This window comes from Micrasema longulum, unplaced genomic scaffold (assembly GCF_059751315.1).
Source record: "Micrasema longulum isolate JH-2025_06_02 unplaced genomic scaffold, ASM5975131v1 h1tg000225l, whole genome shotgun sequence".
NCBI classification, from domain to species: Eukaryota; Metazoa; Arthropoda; class Insecta; order Trichoptera; family Brachycentridae; genus Micrasema; species Micrasema longulum.
The window spans coordinates 112562-139689 of NW_028277430.1; the positions used below are offsets into that span (position 1 = coordinate 112562).

The window sequence follows — 27128 nt, forward strand, 5'->3', positions numbered from 1 at the left end:
TCTTTTTATTCTCTAATAAAATCTATTTTTCTTTACAGAATATCGTAACAGGGTTAGCCATATTCGAAACGATTTTTCCTTTTCACATTCCGGAAGGCATTTCAACCCCAAAGTATACAACCCGACCCCCTGCGGTACAGGATGTTTCAAAAATTAATGCGATTCATCATAAGTAACAACAGGGTGTTCCGGTCTACTCGCGCTCCACCCCTGCCCATAAAAAGTATTTTTATGCGATACAGGGTAGGTCAAGATTCATTTTTCCATTTTAAAAAAATCTCAGACTAAATCTTTTTATTTTTTCAATGAAAGCACCACCTCCACATACCCGTAATCTGTTTCAGTGCTGCAAAACAGCTTTTATTCAGTACATTTAGTAACAAATCTATAACATTTTACAGAAATTATTACTGAGAATAATATTAGCCGCCCTCCAACATACCCGTAAAACAGGGCCGCGATTATGATGGGAAGCTAAGGACGTCATACCTTCACCGTGGCGGTATAATTAAAGATAAATTCTCTCGAGCGATTACGAAGATACCCTACCGACCCCCCACCCTTCAAGTTTCGGGTAGGTACATCGATATGTAACAAGGATAAGCGTACATACGTCTACGCTTCTTCTTGTTACGTTACGCCTCAAGTACCAGTCCAAGGAATATGAAATATTCTAGTGTGAAAACATCCTTTAAATAAATATTTCATATCACCCTTTCACTGCGTTAATTTTCTTGCCTCCTCTTTCACAGTTGTAGCTGCTAGATCGTGGAATAATCTACCCATTAATATTAGAGACGCCGCCTTCTTTATTTACATTTAAATCAAGATTTAAATGTCACTATCTAAATATTTGAGTTGTTCCTTTCTTCTTACTCTTTCCTCCCCAACTCCTCTCCTCTCTTCATAGTATAGAGTGAATGTTTTAAGATTCAGTATAATTCCTTAGAATATGTCCATGTACTTGTCATTTTCTCTAGCTGAACGGTTTGAGTAGGCAGGAAGAAATCGCCTTAAAGCAATATGCCCGCCCTTCTATGTATATATATATATATATTATATGTATGTTAAGTGTAAAATAATAAATAATAATAATAACCATGCCGGGAATCGAACCCAAAACTTCTTGTATGGAAGGCAAATACGCTGACCATTACACCACGAGGGCGACATGCATAAATAAATACATAAAAAATGATAAATTGTATAACTATCATAATAGTAACACATAAATACACATAAATAACCAAAAATATTAATGAAATATATACATAAATATGAAAAAGCAAAAAATATATAAAAAAAATAAAAAAATAGTAATTATACTGAGAGATAAAAAAATCAGGCTCGTTTTATAATTAAATTATAAAAACGGATCACTTCTTTTCTAAATTAAAAAAACGTACTAAGTTACTTGTTAACGTACTTGTTTTACTGTTTATATATTTTATTTGGGACACCAACAGTTCTACACACATATTTGTAGTAAACAAACAGATATAGTGTATAAACTCGTAACCAAAAACAGATTTCCACAAAGCATACAAAGTTAGTACAGAAAATATATCACATATTATATAAATACATATAAGTTTATACATATAAAAATGTTATTTTCATCCATATATTTTTTAATAATCAAAGAAAATATATTTTTTTGAATGAACAGTAAGTAAGCTATTGTAAATTGGACGGGATTAAGGCAAGTATGCTTGAAGAGAGAATTAGAAGGAAAAGAGAGATGTACATATTTATTATTATAATGTCTACTAAGTTAAGTAATGCATTTTTAGTGTAAATTTAAAATCAGACAAAGTGATGTATGTGTAGTCTGTCTTTAAATTTTGTATTATACACTGAAAAAATCCTACAAAAAAAAAACATTTTTAACATACGATGTTCTACTTATTGCTACATGAAACAGGTGCCACCATCTATTAATCCTTGCTGGGATATGTATTATTATTAAACTAAGTAATTTTGCACAGTCAACTATTCCTGACATAATTTTGTGAAGCAGTAGTTGGTCCACACACACTCTGCGGTATTGTAGAGAAGTGATTCCATGGTAGGCGGAAGCAGCGAGAGTTGATACATAAGAAATACCGGTTTGTATTTTAGGTACTTTATAAATTTGTTCTGAATATCTTCTATTCTTGTTATATAGGTACATGGCATACTGGGGATTCCATATCTGAGATGCCTATTCCAAATGGCTTCAAACGAACGTATAATATAATGAATTTAGGGATTTTGGATTATCAAAGTGTATGATACATCGCCTCTGTTACTTCAATACATTTTATATTTAAACTATTTATTTATTGTTTAATTTGACGCAAACTTATGCTGTAATATCTTGTTTAATTTTCCTTTATTATTTCTTTATTATATGCTGATTTTATGTATATATTTTCTTCACATGTGTACAGGTGTTTTGTATTTTGTTTAATTCTAATTTTATTTTTTTTGAAATGATTATTTTAAACTTTGTTAAAGGCCTAAGCCGTCGAAATAAATAAATAAATAACTACTTAGTCCAGAAGCAAATATAATATATCACCCTCATCCTCATATATATATATATTTCATTTTATTTATGTGACTGATCCTATTTTCTATTTGTGGTGATATAATCGTACTAATTACTCGTCTCAACGCAATACAGGTCTTTTGGTCCCACGGTGTTAGAACTTAGTCTCAAAAAACGTGTAATAAACTGTTTGCAAGTAAATAAATAAATCTAAATTTATTTCAACAGAGAGGGAAAACATTTCCAATCCAACGATCCACATTTCCTCAACTCTTTCATCTGTCGACTTTTCTGAATTAAAGGAGCTGAAACTTTTATCAGGTGCCTGAGATTCATCCGGCTGAACCAATTCCCCTACTAGGCAACGTCTAAAAACAATTTTCCAATTGTTATAAGTAAATGCCTAGACTTGCATAGTCCCTCCTCAAAAGTGTTTTCTCTATTTCTCTGTTGCAACAAATTCAGATCTAAATAACTCCCAAGGGAGAATCCAGCCTCTTTGCATACATTTGGACACACTCAAAACATCTTTGAAATAAATATTATTATTAATTATTCACTTAGTCTAAAGATTTTTGGTGGGACACAACTTTTCAGGACAGGTTTATTTTACACACTTACGTATTATGTGCATATATTTATTTTCTTTCAAAAGTCACTTCAAAGTATTAATCAGGTATTTTTTCAATCTTTTATTTCAATTGATGATCTTCCATGTTAATAATGGTTAAAAATCATTGAAAATCCTTAGAGTATCGCAATTTAATGATCGTTATCAAAGTAATTTGTAATTCCTGAGTCGGGGATGTCGGGGTGTGTATCCAGTTAAGTCCAAAATTGTGATTTTGGGATACAGCTTAAACAATGTATAAAAATTCCTCTCATTCATATTTTTATGATAATGTTTGCTTATGGGAAACAAATAGTCATTCATGTTATTGGCTTTAATTTTCTGTCCAACATGCTGCCTTATTGATATATTTCATTATGACTAACAAATCGGGAAAAATCACCTTTTTTTAAAACATTTTTAAAGTAATATAGGTCTATGAAATACTGTCCAATAAAAAAAATGCTAATTATTATAGTCTTTAAAATGTAACATGATTAGAATGACAGTTGTCAGAAAAAGTGACGACATAACTTTGTAGTAACGTCAAAGGAGTTATTTATATTGACAAACAATGACAAATGTAAGCAAAAGTGACGACATAACTTTTTAGTAACGTCTAAGGAGTGTCAACAATATTTTGAGTTTGTCCAAATTTTTGTAGACAAGGACTTGAAAAAATAACATTTTCAGGCGTTGCCTAGTATGTAGGTGAAATAATTCAATTAGATGAATCTCACCAGCATAAATAAAGGTTTCAGCTCTTTAACTTCACAAACATCACCAGATGGAAGAATTGAAGGAATATAGATGTTCAAATATAGGCAGAATGGTGAATGTTACACAGTGTGTAAAGTGGCCACTTAAACCAGCCATTGACAGATCAAAAGCCCTGTAGATGCCTAGACTTCTATATTACCTTCTCTTAAATGTTCTTCATCTCTGTTGTAATATGTTAAATATAACTTTTTTTACATTTTTAAAGTAATACAGGTCTATTAAATACTGTCCAATAAAATAAAAAAATTGCTCATTATTATAGTCTTTAAAATGTAACATGATTAGAATGACAGTTGTCAGACAAAGTGACGACATAACTTTGTAGTAACGTCAAAGGAGTAACATATTTATATTGACACACAAAAAATCATTTTTATCTGGCGTGTTAATTAATTTTTTTAATACAATGCTTGAAACATAAATCAACATTAATGTATAAAATCAGCTTGAAAACTTAAAAACTAAAATAAACCTAATTATTAACGACGTTCTTACAAGGTTACATCATTTTGCAAAAACGTTGGAGATGGGACAAATTGATCAATGTAAATTGATCAAATAAAAAAATAATTCATTTGATGTTGTTAATGAAAAAAGTATAAATGTCTCATTTTTTAATGAATAATTGTGTTGAACACACTATACAATGCTTGTTTCTGCGTGTTTTATATCCATTTTCGGAAACAGAGTTTCATGATTTCATGAAATAACTGATAAAATCGATTTGATCAGTGATCAGTAATTTCCCATCACTAATGAAATTAGTTTGACAGCTGTCATTCTAATCAAGCTATATTTTAAGGACTATAGTCGCATAAAAAATACTTTTAAATTCCCGCAAAAACGGTTATTCAATTGGCCACGTCCCAAATACGTCGCGATTCAAGTTTATTTGTTCCTGCCATAAAAATTTGTGTCGAACAATATCACGAATCTTGATGTCACAACAACCAAGGCCAAACATGCCGCGTTTTTCTTGCCACGTATTTTTTAAATATATATTTTAAAAAAAATATGTATGAACACTTTTCTCCACATTATCCATATTGATTTTTAAAATACAATGAATTATTCTAAAACCATTTCATACATTTATATCAGTATTAGTAGTATGTGATATCTCCCTATTACAACAGAGATGGAGAACATTTAAGAGAAGGGAACATGGAAGTCACCTGTCGTTGCCTTGTATGTGAAATAATTCGATCAGATGGATTTCTTCACAATAATAAAGGTTTCAGCTTTTTACTTCACCAAAATCAACAGATGGAAGAATCGAAGAAGTATGGATGTCCAAACATAGGCAAAATGGTGACTAAACTGACTGAAACTACAAACATTCGGACAAACTTAAAATTTTGTAATATTTCATTGCGTTTTTGACGATTAAAAAAAAGTACTCGGCTTATCTGGATTAGCACAAAACCTTACTAATTTAATGGACTTTAGACTAACAGAGTAATCACAAGTATTTATTTTCATATGATCATAAAATAAATAGCTTTTTTCGAAACTTGTTTTGCAAAAAAAATGTAGCCTAAAATAAATGATGGTGCTGGTCGCGAACTGTCTCGACTCCCCCTATCAAAATTTGTCATAAAGCCACCCCTGTGATAGAGTGCTTCATCCCCTGTGCGGGTTTTTCGTTTAAACTGAATTACAATTACAATTTTGATGATGTGAATACTTAAATGGAATACTGATGACGGGAAGAGACGTATATATCATTTGTGTTTGATGAAGTTAAAAAAAACGTATGTGTGTGCGTATTTTATTCAGTTTTTTATCCCCTAAGGGAATTTTTACAACAGGCAAATATAAACAAATAGAATATTATCATTATTATTAATTATTGAAAAATATTTACGAGTACATGAAAATAACGTTTTTATATCTATAAACTTATGCGTATTTATTTAATCTTTATATGTATATAATTCCTCTGTACGCGTGATGTCACCGAACGCTTCCTAAATAGCTTAACCGATTTACGTGCGGTTTTCAGAGAAATATAGATCTTTGCGCTGTGCGTGTTCGTAGATATTAAAATCTTCAATCTAATATGTAAAAAAGAAGTAAGGAGCATGAATGTTTTATTCATCGATCTACCAGGGTTGCATTTGAGGAGAATGCATTTACAAAAAAATGGAAAGAAGTTGTTTTTTTGTGCATTAATAAAGCTTGATTTTGAATGTTTACAAACAGCATTTGTTTGTTATGGATCTCAATCAAATTCTTTCCTCAAGGAATTTAAATTCCTTATAATTTCTACCCATTTATTTTATTTTACTGGATTTTTGGTAATACTAAATTAAATTCAATACATTTTAAAAAAATGTATCTAAACACAAGTACACCCCTCTGTTGGTGAGAAGACCGGAGTTTGACGTTTGCAAAAAGAATGCCATATTTGAAACAATATTTCACTTGTGTTTTGGAATAAGGACTTAAATTCAGTATTAACAATTTTTAGTTTTGGAATTCAATCATAAACAAGTACCTACTTAATTTTATATTAACAATTTTTACTTTTGGAATTCAATCATAAACAAGTATCTAGGTACCAACTTATCAATGAATAAATGTATTTTCTAATGTGATAGCATTCAAGCATTCTCATTGGTTTGGTTTTACTTTTTATTATTTTGACCAACGAGCGCTTTCATTATTAAGCGCAGTAATAAATAACCAGCAATCGGAATTATCAAACTCTAAGTAAACTGAAACCATTAATTTAATATATAACTACGCTCCTTTTGATTGAATTATTTACTACTAAAATAATATAATTAACATAAAATTAACTATCAAAATGAACAACTTCATTCCATTAACAATGTATTATTTAAGTATGTATCTTAAAATATTTTGTCATTCTTATATAAGTATGTAAACTTCCCTGTCAAAAATCAAGTATTGTGCTAACTTTATCTGTTAAAATCTGTATTTTCCACTCTGTTGTATTTTGCCATGTGTTCTTTTCCATCCTTTTAAATAATAAAAGTTTAATCCCAATTTCGGTCTAAAAACTTCCAAAAATGAACTGTTTAGCAAACTAGTTGTAAATATTTATGTTCCTGTCCCCTGTTAAAATACTTATTTGATCTTATCTCCGAAATATGATAAGAATAGTATAAAAACTATAAATGTTGTAAACAATTCACCAGTCTTGAAGATGCCTACTTAGGCGAAAGCGCTCGTTGGTCAAAATAATAATAAGTAAAACTAAACCAAGAAGTTTCATTGATAAGTTTATTTATAATTTGATCATAATCATTAACTATGGATTTTTATCAAGAAATATCAACAAAAAACATTAATATTATTAAAAGTTTTATTTTTAAATTTCAAGTTACAGAACATATTCAATAGAAAATAAAGATTAAAAAGCTAAAGATTTATAAAAATAAAAGTAAACGTATTAGTTTCAAAATTACCTTGAATCAAAACTATTACTCAATAGGAAAAAGGAAAAAAAGAGGAAAAAGGAAAGGAGGAGAGATTAAGGAAGAGAAAGGAGATGTTTCTTCAGATGTGATTTAAACAGAGATAATGTAGTAACATCTTTGTTGGTGGATGAGAGATGATTCCACAGTCGAGCCGCATGGACACTTTATGAGTTAGAGAAGAAAGAGGAATGAGGAACTTCAGCCCTACGGGAAATTGGATACAAAAAATGTTTTCTTACGCGGGGTAAAAATTAGAGCATTAAATTGTACCCCAAAGTTTCTTGAAAATCTACAGAAAAAATAATAGAAAATATTTTGATAAAAACGCACTACTTTAAATGACGTCACTGGTTCATGTGATTCAACCTATGATCTGAGAGCTATGGAAGATTTCCGGTCTGCTTGTTGCTTCTGGACCAATGGGAAGAACTGAATGAGAATAAGCGGAAACGAACCTCTGACGTTACACGCGGAGTTAATTTAGAAATACAAAACTTTTAAAAATCATAGCGCCGATAATGCGATATATAAAAATAAAAAAAAAACAAATTTGACTTAGTTTAACAGTTTATTAACAAATAAAAAAATAAAAAAAACCGCTGAACTTCCTCATTGTGGATGGGTATTAAGAGAGTGCCCTGAGAATTAGAACGAAGAGGTAAACCATGAACTGATAGGCGTTGAAATTTTTCACGCAGCTATATAGGAGCGTTAGGACTCCGCTTGGTGACAGTTGTCATCGGAGCTTGCTGCGTCCGTTTTTTAATTATTCCATTCAGAGACAACTATTCTCAAAACTCAGTATTTTGCTGTTTTGGGCCCTAGAGAGGTGCCACGATTCGCATCCATAGAGGAGAATAGGTGTTATGTAGGCGTTACATAGGCGGCATTTGGTTCTCGCTGAGTAAATATCCTAACCGCACTTATTTTTTCCCAGTTATTTTTGAAAGCTGCCATTTTATACATATGGTTATTGAACAATTTTAACTATATAGCTGTGAAAATTACGGAATTTAAAAAAAAATGATAAAGTTGTTTTTCTGAATATATACTATAATTAAACCCATGCATATGTAAAACAAATTTAAACATATTTTGTTTTTAATAAAATATAATTACGTGTTGACGTGTATGCACGTGTGGGGTGTTTCGCACGTGCGACCCCATGTGTAATTTTCGTGTAATAATTGTTATCAAAAAGTTGAGTGGTAACCAGTATCACTTATCAGATTGCTATCAATGATTTTTTTAGTATGAATTTCAAACTGGAACGCCGCACGCGTTGTGTTTTACTCTCCTTTTATTGTTTCTTGTCAGGCTTGTGCATGAAATATTTTTTTTAAATAATAGAAAATGTTTTACTGAGACACTGCAACATTAATAATTATTATTTGCCTTTGACGTAACACACATCTACATGTTATTAGAAATATTTCATATTCATGTAATGGATTTTAAAAACATATTATTTAATAAATATCTCAATTACGTATTTTGGCATTGACGAGCGAAAAAATAATTTTGAAATCATGTTTCGAGTGAAACTTTATTTGATAATGGATTGAAAATAGGTACAGTTATATTTGTTGTACATTTGTTGATACGTCATCATTATAACATTGACCAATGTTGTAAATTTTTAGTTAAAATACAACAAAAACTACCTACTCGTTTTTTTTTTACTATTTATTTATTTATCAAAAGCATACAAAAATTAACATATAAATTATCAAGTCCTTATACAAATAAATTTACAAAACAATTTAGTTATAGGGGTGCCTATGTTTTTTTTAAATGAAAAAGTTCGTCAGCAGGCACTTATAGTTGAGTTCTAATATATATATATATAATCTTATCTCTTCAATTCTATAAACGTATAAAAACTCTTACTATGGAAAATAAGAAAACTATGTACATCTAAAATAAAAAATTGTCGAATTAAAAAAGAAAAACAAATATAAAAAAAATCTTAATATAAAAACCACGTTCTAAAAGCCAGATTCTCAGCAGACGTCTTTCTCTTGAGACAGATATTTTTTTTTGATTTTTAATATTTAATGGGAGCATAATATAAATTGTTGGTATATTGTACTCTAGTGTTCTTTTCCCGTATTTATTATTGAATTTAGGGAGAGCTAGTCCGTCTACACTAGTGAACCGAGTATTATATACATGCTCCAATTTATTTATGTATTCAGATAGAGACGCACGCTGAGAAACCAGCTTGGACCATAATAAATCTCTAACGGATAAAATATTGATATGTTTATACAATAAGGATATTGGAATATCGTGTCGCTCAAGCAAGAATGCCAAGCATTTCACAAGAAGAAAGTTTGACAGCCGAAGGTACGATGTCGCATTCGATTGTCAATGTCTAGTGCTTTGGGGCACTCGAGTTAAAGTCGATTGGTTTTCAATCGAATGCATTCGTATGGGTTGTTCAGGAATGCTGTCACTTGTCGAATTACGGAAGTCGCATACGATTCTACAGACGAATGAGTCAAGCATACGGCCCATGATCCCAACACTTAAAGATAAAATAGAATTAATTAATTAATTATGGATAACTTATATAGCGCCATTTTCGTAATAAAATACCTCAAGGGCGCTTTAAATGGTGATTCTATTGTTAAGTTAATTTAATTGAAGCTTTTAAATTTGTAATTTAATTAAAATAATTTATTTTGTTGTCACGTGCTACGGATTTATTCAAATGATTTAGAGAACAAGTGGGTTTTAAGTTTTTTTCCGAAACATCACTTCACTTTCACAGCCTCGCACCTCTGCTGGGAGAGCATTCCATGCCATAGGGCCTGCGACCGCAAATGCGCGTTCACTAAATTTAGTGCGCTGTTTGCGTAGAGGTATAATAACTTTTCCTCTCGCCGTAGACGTAGCTGATCTAAGCGTGAGACGCCTGTCAGCCAGTTCATCTGGAATGCATAGTTCCCTTAGATATTCCGGAGCAGAGTTGTGCAGTGACTTATACATAAGCCAACAGAGTTTGTATTCGACCCTCTGTGGAAAACGTAGCCAGTGTAGTTCCCGAAGTAGTGGAGTGATATGACTGAACTTAGAGATTCCGAAAATAAGTCTCGCTGCGGCATTCAATACAGATTGTAGGCGAGTCATGTTGTTCATTGGTAGACCTGCATAGATACCATTACAATAATCGACTCTAGACACTACAAACGCATTTATTAATTGACGGGCGGCATCAACCGGCAAATTTTTGCGTATGCATTTAATTTGTCTCAGCTGGTAGAAGCATGAACAGAAGCTTGTTAAAAGCAGAAAAACTCGATTTGATGAATTATAATCCTTGTACAGTAAGTTAATAACAAATATAACTCCCATATTTAAAAAAAATGTAGACACACTGCACGTTCAGAAACAAAATAACACGTGCAGCATGCCACATGTTTCTCATTGTTACCTCAGTGGAAACGTACCTTAATTTTTAGGTATTTCAGTTGCCTACGATGCGATGTGTTCACATATTTTTATCTAGGCATATGCAAAAAGAGCTTATCATAATCAGTAATAAAACTGTTAGCTGAATCGATTTGAAACTAATAAGTCAGATATAAACAGAGTGACATCTGTCGTTTGGTAGCCAAATCGGTTGATAAGTGTTTCTTATCTATGGCAATATATTACGAAATACTTTCATATCGAGCGTTAGCTTCCAAATGAGGTTTAAGTACAATACATATCTGCTATCTTCCAGGGGCGAATCGTCCTAATAAGTGATTATTTGAAGCTTTCCACATTTTTTAAACATCGAAAATACAGTATGTTAACATATTATTAGGGGAAAATATATCACAACCCTCGTTTGAACTCCTTGGGTTAGAAAATTTACATCATATTTAATTTAAAGCTTCATTCCATTCAGCGAGCCAGCGCAACCAAAATTCACATTACTGGATTACACAATAAGCTTGCGCGGTATAGTGGGCCGATGATGAATGAAGTATTTTAGTTTTTTAGACATCAAAGTTAAATGGGTCTAAAAAGGTGCATTTTGGATCACATTGAACGTAAACATTATTTTTAAAAATATTCCCTACTACTTTTAGCCCTAAGTCGAGGTTTGAAGTTTATCATTGTGTGTACATTTTGATAAAATTATTTTTTATTAGTAAAGATATAACTTAATCACATTAAAAATTCGAACACGTTTTAAAACTACCGAAATATTTGTATTAAGTTTACACTCCGCGGAACTGATTCCGTTGAGCGCTTGGCTAATATTGACGAAAATAATGGCTCATTACAACAATGCTCCCCATTAATTACAAAACAAGGTGCAACTTACGCTCTTAGATGCTTATTTAATAAGGTTCAATGCACACTAAAAAAATAAATTAAATATGTTTCTTACTTTGTATTTTGTTTATACTACGTATTTTATTGGGTTTTGAATTTTTTTTTAATCAAATTTTTTACTATGTTTTCGCTACATTTTTACTATGTTTTTCACTAGGTCCACTATCTTTATTATGGTTTCAATGTATTGACTACTGTTTTTTTATATATTTTTGACTGTCTTAGAACCGGGTAAATAACCCTAGTTATATAGTCAAAGCAACTTTGTATTAACTCAGCAGGACTTTAATTAAGAATTTTTTGTAAATATTTTTGAAAAAAAAAATTTAAAAAAAAAATAAAAAAAAAAAAAAAATTTTTTGTACGTAATATAATAAAAATAAATAAATAAAAATAAAGCAAGTAAATTTTAGAAATTTATAGAATTGATTTCAAATAGTTTCTTTTTGACATCCCACCTAACCGCCTACACACTTCAAATAATGTTGCTAATTGTTACTATATTTCATGATTTTTTTTAGTGTACTTTTTTAAATTTTTGGGATAAAAAATAAGTAGCTCATTTTACTTCCATCTCTCCAGCTATCCCTGTGCAAAAAAATCAAGTCGATCGGTCGATCTGTTGAGACGTGAAGGACACATAAACAGGTAAACAAACACACTTTTGCATTTATTTTATTAGTATATATATACAGCCTGTAACTAGGGGGGTGGATCATCGGTGGCAGAGCGATGGGAGACCTCAATGCCTATCAATTTAACCCCCATGTATGTTCAGCGATATTCAGTGGTTTTTAAGTAATTCAGATTTTTAAGAATTTTTAGTAAAAATACGATTTTAGGCTGGATGTCCCAAGTGTAGTCAAACTATTAAGTCTACGAGAGTATTTTATTTTGTACAAATAGCTCAAGAGTAGGTATTTTATCCTATAATACAGTTTTGAGTCGTTATTTGGTTTCATTCCAAATAAAAAAATATTTTTTTAAAACTTTTAAGGGCTATAAAAAAAAAATACTTAAAAAAAATTCATAAAACCTTATCATCGCATATTTTTCATCTGCTTACTATTACAGTTAGCCGATAAAAATATTACGTTTTCATAATACCATATGGTGTAATGCTTACTAAGGAAATTATCCATTCAAATCTGATATGTATTACGTACGTTAGAATTATAGAATATAGAATTTTCGATCGGTAATATTGACTCTTGTCAAATTAATGATGACAGTGCTTTAAGTTTGTCTAAATCCAGGTAAACGAGGATTGGATTCATACATTATAACAGAGATAAACAATATGAAAGTATAGGTATTAGCATGGTTTGTGATCTGTTTTTGTTTTTTTGTATTTTTTTTTATTACATAGTACTGACTATATTTATCAAAACAAAAAATTCCACATAATCATGTCACATACATTATGAAATCTATGATGTAGATGTATTAATATATATTTAAAAAAACGTATAAAATAACAATTGGATTTTACATTCAGGTTTTTTTTTTATACGAGTAAGTGGTAAAATAAGAATCAGGTGTAGAGAATTTTTTTAAAAATAAATGTAGATAATTTAATTAAGAAAAAATACGATGGCAAATAAAAAGTTTACTGTTAAAGAAAATATTGACGTTTAATCGACCGCTTTACACACTGTATAACATTAACCATAATGCCGGTATTTGGACATCCATGTTTCTTCAATTCTTTCATTTGTTGATTTTTATGATACAATACGCTCTTGAGGCGATTTTCACAAAAATGACCCCGTGTAAATTATCCAACAATAATATAATAATAAATATTTTCCTCTTTAACTACACAAGTAAGAATGCATTTCTCTAGACGGCTCATTTTTACTCAAATCGCAGCTCAGGGATTCAGGTTCTATTTCACACTCAGAACTGTATTCTTTATTCGCCTGGACACATAATGCAAATGCATAGACTTCCATTTACCCTTCTCAAAAAAAGACTTCTCTATAAAATTGTTTCAATCATTCTTCTGCAAACCCCTTCTCACGCAACAACCCCAAGAGTGAAACTACCCTAAATATTTCAAAAACGTCACCAATGAATCGACAACAGGAAACGGCGCTACGACACGTGTCTGACACGTGGCGATTCATACCCATGGCTATTGCCGAATTTCATGACATACCCATTAAGTACATAAGTACTTTACAATAATATATAGCTGCATAGGTCAAATAAAAAAATATTTGTTTTCTAAGTATTTTTCAAAGAACACAGGGTATTTTCCATGACAGTTTTAGTGACAACAAAATATTACAACATTGTTTGAATTATTTAGCAAAATATATCTAAAAGAGCCGTTTACATACGGAAAATACAATAGATATGAAAAAATAATTACTAAAAAATAATATTTATATATATTAAATATGAACGTATGTTCGTTTTCTGAATAAAATAATACTAAAAACAATTTTATCAAACTTTGTGGGTAAACTCCACTAGCATTTTGGTAGACAATGTATTACTTCAGGGGTTGTTTTTGTGTTTATCATTTTCCCATTTCGTCCAAAGGGTGCATTTCAGCGGACAAAGGGCACTTGCGCCGGAAGATGGGATCACTTCCCCTTATCGAAACGTTTAAAATCCATTTAGAATACTTATGCAACGAGTATTTCTATTTCATTGACTGAACTCAAGTATAATTGTAGTTTTATTCACTCGTACGAGCCGTAAGCCAATGGAATCGTACACCCAGAATGTGTACATATAGGCAGAATGGTGGGTATTAAAAAGACAGGTAAGAAGTAATTTACATCTTTTTTTTTGTTTTTTCATTTTTTTATTTCAAATTGCATTTGTTAACATACTTGTTCACTAACCTAGTATGGCTTTTTAGGCTGTGCCCGTGTTAAGCCATAATAATTAATTAAAAAAAATATAAAGTAACTTAAGTCAAATAGTAAGAATGACAATAACAGTTTACAAATAAAAAAAAAAGACATAATAGTAAATGTTACAGCGTGTAAAGTGATCACATAAACCAAAGACAAGCCCAGTAAGATTTTCATATTCCTCTACCCCCAGTAGAAGCCTTCCTTCCACATACTCGAAAACCGTTTTAATTACCAAGGGTCTTTCTGTCGGTTTGGCTCATATAAAAAAAAAACTATCTTTTTTTTGTTGAAATTCGAGTATCTTTATTAGAGTTATCCGGTAATTAATCAGTATCCGGCCTGATTTTAGTACCCGGCCGGATACCGGATAGTTGCTTAGTATTCGGTGGATACCTTATATTCATATAACTGAAAAAATTTCGAAAAATGAATGCCACTAAATTGATCTATTGATATCGACCGTGTTTGAAAAGAACGAAGTTACCCTCATTATTTAAAAAACGGAACGGTTTATATAAAAACGTTCGTCAGTATTCAGCCCTTAGTAAATAATTTAACCCGCAAAGAAAATATGTTAAAACATTTTTTGTTTAATTCAAATTATATTGTCTTGAAAAAATAAAGCGCACGGAGTGAAATTAATTAGAATCATTATTATTGTTTAATTAAAAAACTTATATATCAGAAGACAAGATCTGGACTTTTAAAATTTAAGATTACAACAAATTAAACGAGCACTAAATAAATAGTCCATATATTGTCTCGATGTCGCTTATGTTTGTCAATGCTTCTTTCATTCATTTTTAATGTTTTTAACTATTCTTTTATTGTAATATCCACCCTTATAGATTGTATAAATGGTCAATGTAAGTAAAAACATAAATATTGATATGCAACTCATTGATTAAAAATATCGTGAAAATATTTTAACCATTTTTTATTTTATGCACATATTTTGAAAAAAAAATTTTCACTATATTTTTTTCTTTGCATTTTCCAATAGGTATACATAAGTTACAAATACAAAAAAAAACTATTACATAAACACAGAAAAAAAAATTTCAAAGGCATGACCCGTGTGTGGGTACACATTTTATTTTAAATTGAAATAAAGGCTACTGGAAGAATACGATAGATATACATTTAAGTTTTTGTTTTTAACTATGAGAGAAATGAAAGTATCGAGGTGAAATTAGCTGAATATCTAGCTTAAAGGTTTAACAGGTATCCGGTATCCGGCCAAACACTATCTATTTCATCACTAATCCTTATTTATTTTCAATATTATGAACCGTGATTTTGATTGATTTAACTCTACTGTTTTAATTGCCTGATCCACTTTAAGTTGAGCAAATTGCACGGAGGACTTATGTCAGACATTTAATGATAACACTGATGTCAGCGATTGGCTATCAAGGCGTCCACTTAGTACGTCATGAAGAACCCCCATTTAAATAGTTAACGTTTTTAAAAAGCATTAAAGCTGTGCCAGAGTTACACAACGTAGTCTATTTTAAATTTGAATTAGAATAATAGAGGACCAAAAGTCGGTCCCTGCGGTATTCCTTTGTCTCGGTAAATAGGACACAAGGAAACAATGGAACTCTCAACAATTCTCCCTCGCCTGTGGAGTTCAGATAACCCTACCCCGTCCTTGGAAAAATGTATCTGGAAACTTATATTTCCTGGACCTTGGTATTTGATAGTTAATAGTAAAAATGTTTACATATTAAATATCTTGTCAATGGTATGTATGTATATTTTCTACTCTATGGTTTAATAATAATGATTTTTGCATTTGAACATGTTTTATGTACTCACTTAATTAATTTATTATATAAATAAAACACGAGTGATACTTTAATCCACAAATTTGGAATATCCAGTGACCGGTTTCATCGCTTTCGCGACATCTTTGAGACTGGTATCTTTATTGAAAAGTTAAATGTATTTATACAGTACAGAGGTAAGGATACATAATTCAAAGTTATATGTAAGTAAATTAAATAAAGTTATTTTTATCTTAAGGATCATTATCAACAAATTTTCTATGGGTTAACTAATGAATTGATATAATGCCATTTTAATGAGTTTAAGTATTTTATTTTATTTTTGGTGTCTCATCCTTCGTGAGTGTGGTTTTGTTGGATGAGGATTATTATTGTACTTGAAATAATAAAAATAGTTTATTGATAACTTTAGCATGTAATATAATATACTGGTCCGTTAGAATTAAGTCAATTTTTTATACTCTTAAACAATGAAATTTAAATGTATGTTTCCTGGATAAAAAAAAAATGTGTTCTTTGAGTTTTCCCAAATTTTTGTAGACTGGATTCAACCCCCTAGGGAGTTATTTAAATTAACATATTACAACAGAGACGGATAAAATTTTAAAGAAGGGATATCGAAGTCCTGTCGATGACCTGTCATAGGCTTGTTTAAGTGGCCACTTTACAAACTGTGTAATATTCACCATTCTTCCTATGTTTGAACAAGCATATTTCTGTTATTCACCCATCTGCTGATTTTTGTGATTTGTTTAGTCAAAAGTCCTGTTAATGCCTAGACTTCCATATTCCCATCTTTAACATGTTCTTCATCTCTGTTGTAATAAGTTTATCTTGGTGACGTACATGGTGTAATGGCTAAGATACATAACCCACGCACGGAAGGTTCCGGGTTCGATTCCCGGTGAGAACACAAAAATTAAATGTGAATTTTCTCAAACCTGGGTATTCTGTGCTGTAAATCACCACTGTAGATTGGCCTCCTGGCCTGTTGGGGTGCAAAAAAATCTTAATTCCACTCGTAGGTTGAGAAACAATGAAGTACTGTTCATCGATCAGCATAGAACAAACTATGGCCTTAATTCTTCAATGACCCGTCTTTGTCTCGATGTACCTTATGTTTGTCAATGCTTCTTTTTTTTTCATTTTTTTTTTAAACTCATCTTTTATTGTAATATTGAAACCCTATACATTGAATAAATGGACAATGACCGTTGGTAAATAAATAAATAAATTAATAAATCTTTGTCTACTAACATTTGGACAAACTCAAAATATTTTTGATTAGAACATTAATTTCTACTACCAAAAAAGCCTTTTCTCGACTCGCTTAGTATGAGGGAGTACAATAATAATTTTTTCCTTATATTTTAAACTGAATCATCCCTAATAATTCGCTAGATAATCTAATTAATACGTTTTAAACTCAAATTTAATACGCCAGATATCTCGGGGGTTCGTTCCAACCCCAAATTGACCGCGTGGGGTCGCAAATAAATTATTATCATAACAGTAATAATTGGCCAACCCTCCTTGGTCCAGGCACGTGGCGCATTTCGACATGGCAAGGCAGACTAATGCACTACTTTTTGAGTTCGCGATTATGCATTTCGTTATTTTAATGCACAAATTGCATTCCGTCGTAGATGGAGTGCGGATCTAATGCGATTTAGTATGCACGAGGTTGAAAATTGATCCATAATGGGTTTTCGCGAGATTCGCGAGGGTTAAAAATTAAATAAATTTATAAAGAATATGATTTTTTTAAAAACAAACGTACAAAATTATCATCATCATGATTCATCATTCCCTTTCCGTACCTAATGGTGCCTAGGGCACTGCATTGGTACACCAATCGCAGCGTATCTTGATCATTTTTGTTACATGAAGGTAAGGTGATCAGTTTTACGCTTCAGGTACCAGTCCAGGGACTGTGAAATATTATAGTGTAAAAACACCATTTTTAATAATATTTCATATCAACCATGTCGGAAGTCGAACCCGAGACCTTTTGCATGGTAGGCAAATTCGCTGACCATTACACCACGAGGCCGACAAAATTATTACTTTGTATATATATCCAGCCGGGATTAAATATATTCGCAATTCTGACTGTAAAAGAACCAAATAAACATTGTTTTGAGTATGTCCAAATGCTTGCAGACTGGCTGGATTTTCTCATATATGAATTTGCTGCAACGGAGGGAAAACATTTTTAAGAAGGGAATATGGAAGTCTAGACATTTACAGGGCTTATGACCTGGCTGACCATTGGCTGGTTTATGTGTCCACATTACACACTGTGTAACATTCACCATTTTGCCTATGTCTGAACATCCCCGTTTCGTCAACTCTTCCATCTGTCGACTTTTGTGAAGTAAAAGAGCTGAAACCTTTAACACGTGGGTGAGATCTATCCGGCTGAACCAATTTACTTACTAGGCAACGCCTGAAAACCATTTCCCAATTTTTTATACTTTTTGTGAGTGAATTTGTTCAGCCGGATGAATCTCACCCACATGATAAAGGTTTCAGCCTTTTACTTCACAAAAGTCAACAGATGGAAGAGTTGAGGAAATGTGGATGTTCAAACATAGGCAAAATGGTGAATGTTACACAGTGTGTAAAGTGACCATTTAAACCAGCCAATCGGGTCGTGGTCCCGAGGTAGTATTGTGGACTTACGGGCCAAAGGTCCCAGGTTCAAATCCCACTCTACCACAACTCGATTCCTATTTTTCCAGCACAAGTCATTTACGACTTTTAGGAAATGGTCTAAAAATTAAAATATTTGAGTAAATAATTTTAAAAAGTAAAAGCTATTTGTCGGCATCGTGGTGTAATGATCAGCACGTTCGCCTACCATGCAAGAGGTCTTGGGTTCGATTCCCGACACGGTTGATATGAAATATTTATTTAAAGGGTGTTTTTTCACTAGAATATTTCATAGTCCCTGGATTGGTACTTGAATATAAGACTGATCACCTTACCTTCATGTTACAAAATTGATCGAGATATGCTGCGATTGGTGTACTAATCCAGTGCCCTATGCACCATTATGTGCGGAAAGGGAATGATGATGATGATTAGCTATTTTTGAAAAAAGCAAAACGTGCCTACACAGTAAAATTCGATCTGATCCACATTCCTAAAAAAAATATAATTGGTACAGTTTTGCAGAGTTGAAGACGGGAATGCGAGACTTTGTTTTTGTAGATTTTAGTGAAGCATAATCATTCTAACGTGCAGTTGTCTTTTTCGCTCAGCATTTGATGAGGATCTTTATAATTTGAATGAAATTTCATAAATAATTATGCAAACCCAAGAGTGTATTCGGTAAGCATAAGCGCCCTTAATTTCACTATAAACTTTAGTTAAACCATAAACTCTGAACAATGATGGTTTCCCGCGTTTTATTGTGCCGTGACAGTAAAGGGTGGGAAGCGGAAACTAGAATCAAGATGGCGAACCGGAAGTGACAACTAAACGTGCGGCGCGGAAGTCGCGGGCGAGAGAATGGCAGCCATCTAGCGGTTTCAGAAGGATAATACAGATTTCCGAATTTCAGGAACCGAAAGCAAACTCTGAGAATAGTTCGTTATTGATTCGTAATGGGCGACTGTGTTAGCAATAACCTTTCACGGTATGGTCTAGATTTTCTTAACAAGGTAAATATATTAATATGTTATTAATGGCTTAATTAGTGTACCATCGTTACTGGAACAGGTTATCGCAGTCATATGTGTATATTTATGTTTTTCCTTTTTTTTTTCAAAATGTTTTTACTATTTTATTTTATTTTTACATCTCAGCATGTTTTTCTTTCTTTACTTCAATTCTTAACTTTTAATTACTCTTATAAATTTTCTTCATTTTGAATATTATTTCCATTTGTAAACTCACTACAAACTACAAACTTTAAAATATCTTTTTTTACTTAAATTTTAATTTTTAAACAACTTTCATTTATGTTTTTTTTCCTTCTCTTTTTTATACTTTCATAATTAAAAAATAAAATAAGTCGACGCGTGTTTAATCTCTAAGTCAACGCTCGTGTCAGTTTCTTTTTTTTTCCTCGTAAAAAAATACAGTTCACTGGCGGAAAATCGGTGTTTACTTTAAAAAATAATACAATATATTGCATTAACAATATAGTAAAGAGTATCTAATACGAAAAAGTAAACATTTAATTACGTACAATTACTATGGCGACTGCTTTTCTTGACATTTGGCTTGCCAACCACCGGCTAAATGATACAAATAGCATGATAAATAATAAATAAATAAATAAAAATAGCAGTTTTGAAATATTTTCCATTTTTATGCAGGTAAAATTCAAATATGTGATTGCGCAGGAGGATTATACCTCGCGAAACGTAAATATGTTGACATTTAATATTAGGTGTTCACGGATGTTCCATTGTGATCGCGAAAACGATAAACAACCGTGTTGAGAAATCGTTATCACGTCGCTTATTAGCACGTCGATAGTTATTTGTGGTTAAGCTACTGAGCGATGTTGTTCAGCATCAAGCGTTAGCCCTTCCAACAACGGCTTGGTCCTGTGTGTTGGAATATGAAACAATCTATGCTGACGCTGTCTTAGTTAATTATCAGGAACATTTAAATTAATGCTTATCATAATCTCAGGATTATGAAACATACCGCGCAGCAATCAATAAAAATTTGTAGCCAAATACACATTCCTTCTAGTCTCCTAACTGTTGTAGCCAAGCATACCCTGGAGAATAATAGGATATTATCACTCGGGAGGAATATCAGATTTAACCTACTCCACAAATAAAAGATTGTTTAAAGATTCTCCTAGTGTTTATATAAACCCTTATAATGAATATTTTCATTCATTATTTTCGTTTCGAAAATAAGGTCTTTCGAAAACGATAGTTTCTCAAGTTGGTATTAAATTTTGTCACAGAAGTTCACGAGTAATGCATTCATTTGAATGTTGGTAGTGTCACGGGCCACAGATAGAAATATAAGGAGAGTTGTCTATGCATATTATCTTAAATCCCCCCCTTATCCACTCCACACTCCAGTTCCAGGCACTGACAAATGAAAGTGAAAACGGATTACATCTTACATTTCGAATTTCTTTTATATTTTATGGTTTTCAACCTCTCCTAAATATTAATTTATTATGATAATGATAAATTGAATTATCTCGTAGCGTTTGATAAGTGACAGGACGCCAAAAAAGGAAACAAACGACACATAGAAAAAGGAAGCTATTTACAATATTTTATAAAATTCATAGACACTGATGAAAACAATCTGATGACGTCACAAAACATCCGAAGACGTCATACTTGTTGACGTCACAAATTATTTGTTTTTGGCACCCTTCAAATGACTAGAATTTAGTCCTTTATAACTCCCTTATTTCTAAACAGATTTTAATGAAAATAGTACCGATCGGCTTGTGATTTTTTAGATTAATTTATTGGCTAATAAAAAAAATAATTTTTGCCCATTAGTAATAATATCTTACCTGTTGATGCTCGAAACACTTGGTACGTTGTCTTGAGAGCAGATTCCCTCAGAAAGCAGCCGGTCTCTGATTTCCCAAGCGAACATGGTGGGGTTCTCCCTCTTGTATGCAGCAATGGCATCCACGACCGGAGGAGTGGCCACTTTGGGCTTGCTGCCTCCGATCACTCCAGCCTTGAAGCTTCCTGTCTCGTAATACCTGGAGCAAAGAAACACGGTCAGTTCTGCTCGGCCTATCGGCGATCGGTCTGAAAAACGGCATTCGAAATATCATAATTTGATTTTTGAGGACAAACATCACAACTTTGTGACAGTACAAGAAAAATGTGTGAAAAATTATACTGTTGTTTAAATAAAGCATAATTATTTTTTATTTATATCACTACAGAGATGGGTAGAATTTTTGTTTCAAGATTATGGATATTCGAGCGTTTACAGGGCTTATGACCTGTCATAGGTTGGGTTCAAGTGGCCACTTTTATGTAGGTACTCTACAACATTCCCCATTCCGCTTATTAGCGAATATTCATATCGGTGACATTTTTGGTTTTTGTATATATGTCATGAAACTAGGAAAGCTTTCGCTAGCGCGTTTGGAGCGCCATCTATGTATTTGATATTGAGGTTAAGTTTTAAAGCAAATTACTTTATTTATGTAGCTAAGACTCTATCCGAGTTAAATTAATTACTAGTAATCGCCTGCAGATGACTCTGCAATTTATTTTACTTAATTTTTTGACCAGATCTTGTTTACACAATATTATTTTTGGTATGTGTATATATATTTACATATTTATACACACACAATTCTGGGTTTTATCCCAAGGGGGAGTAGGTATAATAAAGTAACAAAAATTCTACCCATCTCTGTAGTGATATAAATAAAAAATATACCTACTCCCCCTTGGGATAAAACCCAGAATTGTGTGTGTATAAATATGTAAATATATATACACATACCAAAAATAATATTGTGTAAAGCATAATTAATTTTTACATAATACATAACTATGTATGTGGATATGTGTATATATGGGAAACATTTTAATAAGCGGATTTCTAAAAGTATATATAATTTAAATACCATATACTGAAAGAGATAAGTTTATAAAATATGTCAGTAAATATGCTCCTCTTAATGAGCTTAGGTCATAGGCCAGGAAGCAGAGAGTAATGCTCCTATATACCTGTGTGAAAAATTTCAACGCTTATCAGTTCATGGTTTACCTCTTCGTTCTCATTCTCAAGGCACTCTCTTAATACCCATACACAATTCCTCTTTCTTCTCTAACTCATATAGTGTCCATGCGGCTCGACTGTGGAATCATCTCCCATCCACCATCAAAGATGTTACTACATTATCTCTGTTTAAATCACGTCAGAAGAAACATCTCCTTTCTCTTCCTTAATCTTTCCTTTTTCCTCTTTCCTCTTTCCTCTTTTTTCCTTTTTCCCATTGAGTAATAGTTTCGATTTAAGGTAATTTATAAACAAATACGTTTATTTAAATTTATTTCAACAGAGAGGGAAAAAGTTTTCGAGAAGAAATTTGGAAGTCTAGGCATTTACAGGGCTTATGACCTGTCATTGGCTGGTTTAAGTGGCCACTTTACACACTGTGTAACATTCACCATTCTGCCCATGTTTGAACATCCACATTTCCTCAACTCTTCCATCTGTTGACTTTTGTGAAGTGAAAGAGCTGAAACCTTTATCACGTGGGTGAGATTCATCCGGCTGAACCAAATCACCTACTAGGCAACGCCTGGAAACAATTTTCCAATTTTTATACTTCTTCTTTTACCAGGTAGTAATTCAACAATGTTTGATTATGTCCAAATGCTTGCAGACTGGCTGGATTTCCTCCTCCCTTAAACCAGCCAATGACAGGTCATAAGCCCTGTAAATGCCTAGACTTCCAAATTTCTTCTCGAAAACTTTTTCCCTCTCTGTTGAAATAAATTTAAATATGAACAACTCCCTAGGGAGGAAATCCAGCCAGTCTGCAAGCATTTGGACATAATCAAACATTGTTGAAATACGTTTATTTCTATTTTTATATATATTTAAATTTTTAATATTTTTTTTCTATTGAATATGTACTGTAACTTGAATTATAAAAATTAAACTTTTATTTTATTGGTTGGTTGGAAGAAATTGCCATTTGGCAATAAGCCCGCCAATGTACAAATAATCATTATGTACAAAAAGTTAAATAAATAAATAAGTAATGCTCTGGCAAAAAGTACCCGGTAAGCACTATGCGAAGGAACTGATAAAAGGGTACTCGAAAAGTTTTGCTTTTGACCAAATAAAGCTCGGCCTCATCAAGGGAGGGTTATCACTAGAGCCCGCCCAGGGCGCCGCAGATTGAACCAACCATTCTAGAATGAACCTTTCCCAAACTTCTAGATATAGGTTTTGCAGTGCAGATGAGGACCTATACAAATTCTATGTGAATGGGATGCTTTACATCATAAAAGGAGCCTCTTCCTCGGGGACCACTGGTTAAACCTGATGATATTCACCTATTTCAAGATTGCACAGCCTAGGGAACCTGATCAGTTGTATTGACATTTTTCACATTAGCCAAATGAAGTTGAAACTTGCTATTAAATAAATAATTTAAAATTTTGACTGATGTTTAAGTATTTATGTTCATTGATAAAAAAAATATATATATATATTTTTTTTAATTTTTGCACCACAACAGGCCAGGAGGCCCAATTACAGTGGTGAATTACATCACAGAACACCCAGGCTTGAGAAAATACACATTTTAATTTTTGTGTTCTCACCGGGAATCGAACCCGGAACCTTTCGTGTGTGAGTCAAGCGTCTTGACCACTACACCACGGAGGCCGCCAATATATAAATAAAAATAAAAATATATATATAAACAAAAAAATGACAAATATATTTATAAATGTACGACTAGTAATTTGTTTTTTAGTTTTTAAAATGAAAATTTTTACATGTTTAAAAAAAAAAAAAAAATTTCATTTTTTAAAAGGTTTATTATTTTGTTTCTTTTTATATTTTATTTTTAAAAACGGTTGAGAACCCCTGAGCTCTTATCGGGAGACAGTTAGTATTATTCCTAGGGCATTCAATTTACATTGCAACAATACCAACAAATCAATGATTTATGATTTTTGCTATTTCGAATATATTGCGTTATCTTTATTTTTATTATTTTTTACCTAAGTATGTTAAGTATTAAAATTCCAAAGTAATTATATATAATATTTATAAAACAACTGTGTAATTTGTGTAGATATATTGTTATTATATTATTTCATAATTTTGTAATAGAACACTGTATGTTAATTGTATTTATAATTATGTTTATAAAAGGCATTTGTGCCGTGTATACACTAATAAATAAAATAAATAAATAAATTAAAGAGCTCGCCCTCTACCTTATAGCCCGATACTACGGATCTGGGCTTAGAGGGGGAGATTTAGAAAAATGTAAACTCTCGCCTTCCAGACAGTAGCTAGGCTCTTTATAGACCTATAAAAAATGCCCTAACAAGGCCAAACAGTTGTCACGAAATTTTCATTTTTGTATCTGTAAAAATAAAATTAATTGTTCAGTAGACTCAAATCAGTTTTTGATTTTTTATATTATAAGTTTTTTGTAAATTATAGAAAAGCGAATAATTTCAAATTGTTTATTGGTTTATTATAATGATATGAATACTTTTTAATTGTTTTAATTATTTAAAAAGGGTTGTTATTTTATTTCGTATTTCGTTGTTGTTTTTATTGCAAAATGTCGAATAATATTGTATTTTCTTAAACTATTATTACTGGAATTCCATTTTAGATTGGCCCTTCAAAAAAATCACTTCTAAATCGAATTAATATCTGTATAATGACGTGAATAAATCAAAACGAAGAATGATGTTTTAATATCCTGTTTTTTTCTTTTCCAGAAGTCAACATAATTATAAACGCATCCTCAGGGGATGCAGAAGAAAAGGCAAAACATCTATCATATTCCTGGAGTTTATACGACGTGTATCCCAGCTCTCAACGCATCGCATCAAAAACCAAAACATCCCTAATACCATAATCCATCAAACCTGACATTCAAATACGTATGAAATTAGTCAAAACAGGGTGCATATCACGCAATCATTCCACGTCGAAACAGCCCTTATTTTAACGATACCCAAGGCGCGTTTTGGGGTGCGCATTTCATCTGGGTTGAGACCTTTCGGGAGGAGAAAATCAATTGAAGGACTAGCCTAAAGGTCGGGCGCAAGGGATTTGCATCCTTATAAAATACTACTCACATTGGAGAAGGGTAAAAGAACAATGACAGTGTTTTTGTAAGGGGATGATACACTAGTGAAATAATGTGATGTTTTGTTGCTAGGCGAAATAATTTGAATAACAGTAAATTTGGAATAACTCAGTTATTTCGACATGTTCTGTATATATTCTGGTCTCCATATTACGATGTTCACATAAACATTATCGAATCAGTTCAACATCGATTTTTAAGAAAGATAATCAGGAGGCTGGGCTTATCCAGAGACCAATACACGTATAATGAGTAAAGCTAGCTAGTAGCCACTAGCTTAAATATGTCTTCTCTTTAAGACCGTCGAAATAAATCTGACCTTCTAGTCCTATTTAAAATTTTCAACTCCCTCTTTCTCCGTTGCTTGCTCCGTTGAGGCGTGAGGGACACACAAACAAACAAACAAACACACTTTTGCAGTTTAGTATGGATAGGTGTTAAAAAATGCTATCACATGTCTTTTAATGGCATGCACTTTCTAATAGTATCTAGTTAATATATAAATATTACTGATTTAACACTGGTTGAATCAATCAAAAAATATTTGATAAAAACTTTCATTTTCCCAGCAAAGTGAAAAGATAAAAAAAAGTGATTCTAATCGTTGGTTTTGTCATTAAAAATACGATTTTTTTTTTAACAGAATTAATTAATTTAATTAATGCATAAATTGTCGGTCTCGTGGTGTAATGGCCAGCGCGTTTGCCCACCATGCAAGAGGTCTCGGGTTCGATTGCCGACATGGTTGACATGAAATATTTATTTAAAAGGGTGCCTCTACTCTACGTAATTTCATAGTCCCTGGACTGCCACCTGAAACGTAAGACTGATCATGTTACCTTCATGTAACAAAACTGATTATGATACGCTTTGTGTACCAATTTGTGTACCAATGCAGTGTCTTATGCACCATTAGGTGTGGAAATTACTGCCTA

The 27128-nt window shown here is 32.0% G+C and overlaps 1 protein-coding gene across 1 annotated transcript in view; it reads right to left on the minus strand.

The window, feature by feature from the left end:
• LOC148283520 (uncharacterized) overlaps positions 1-27128 on the minus strand; it is a 146221-nt gene that overhangs the window by 32697 nt on the left and 86396 nt on the right. Inside the window, exon 4 of the mRNA XM_088243694.1 lies at positions 21880-22077. Coding sequence (XP_088099820.1) covers positions 21880-22077 — 198 coding nt within the window. The remainder of the gene's footprint in view (positions 1-21879; positions 22078-27128) is intronic.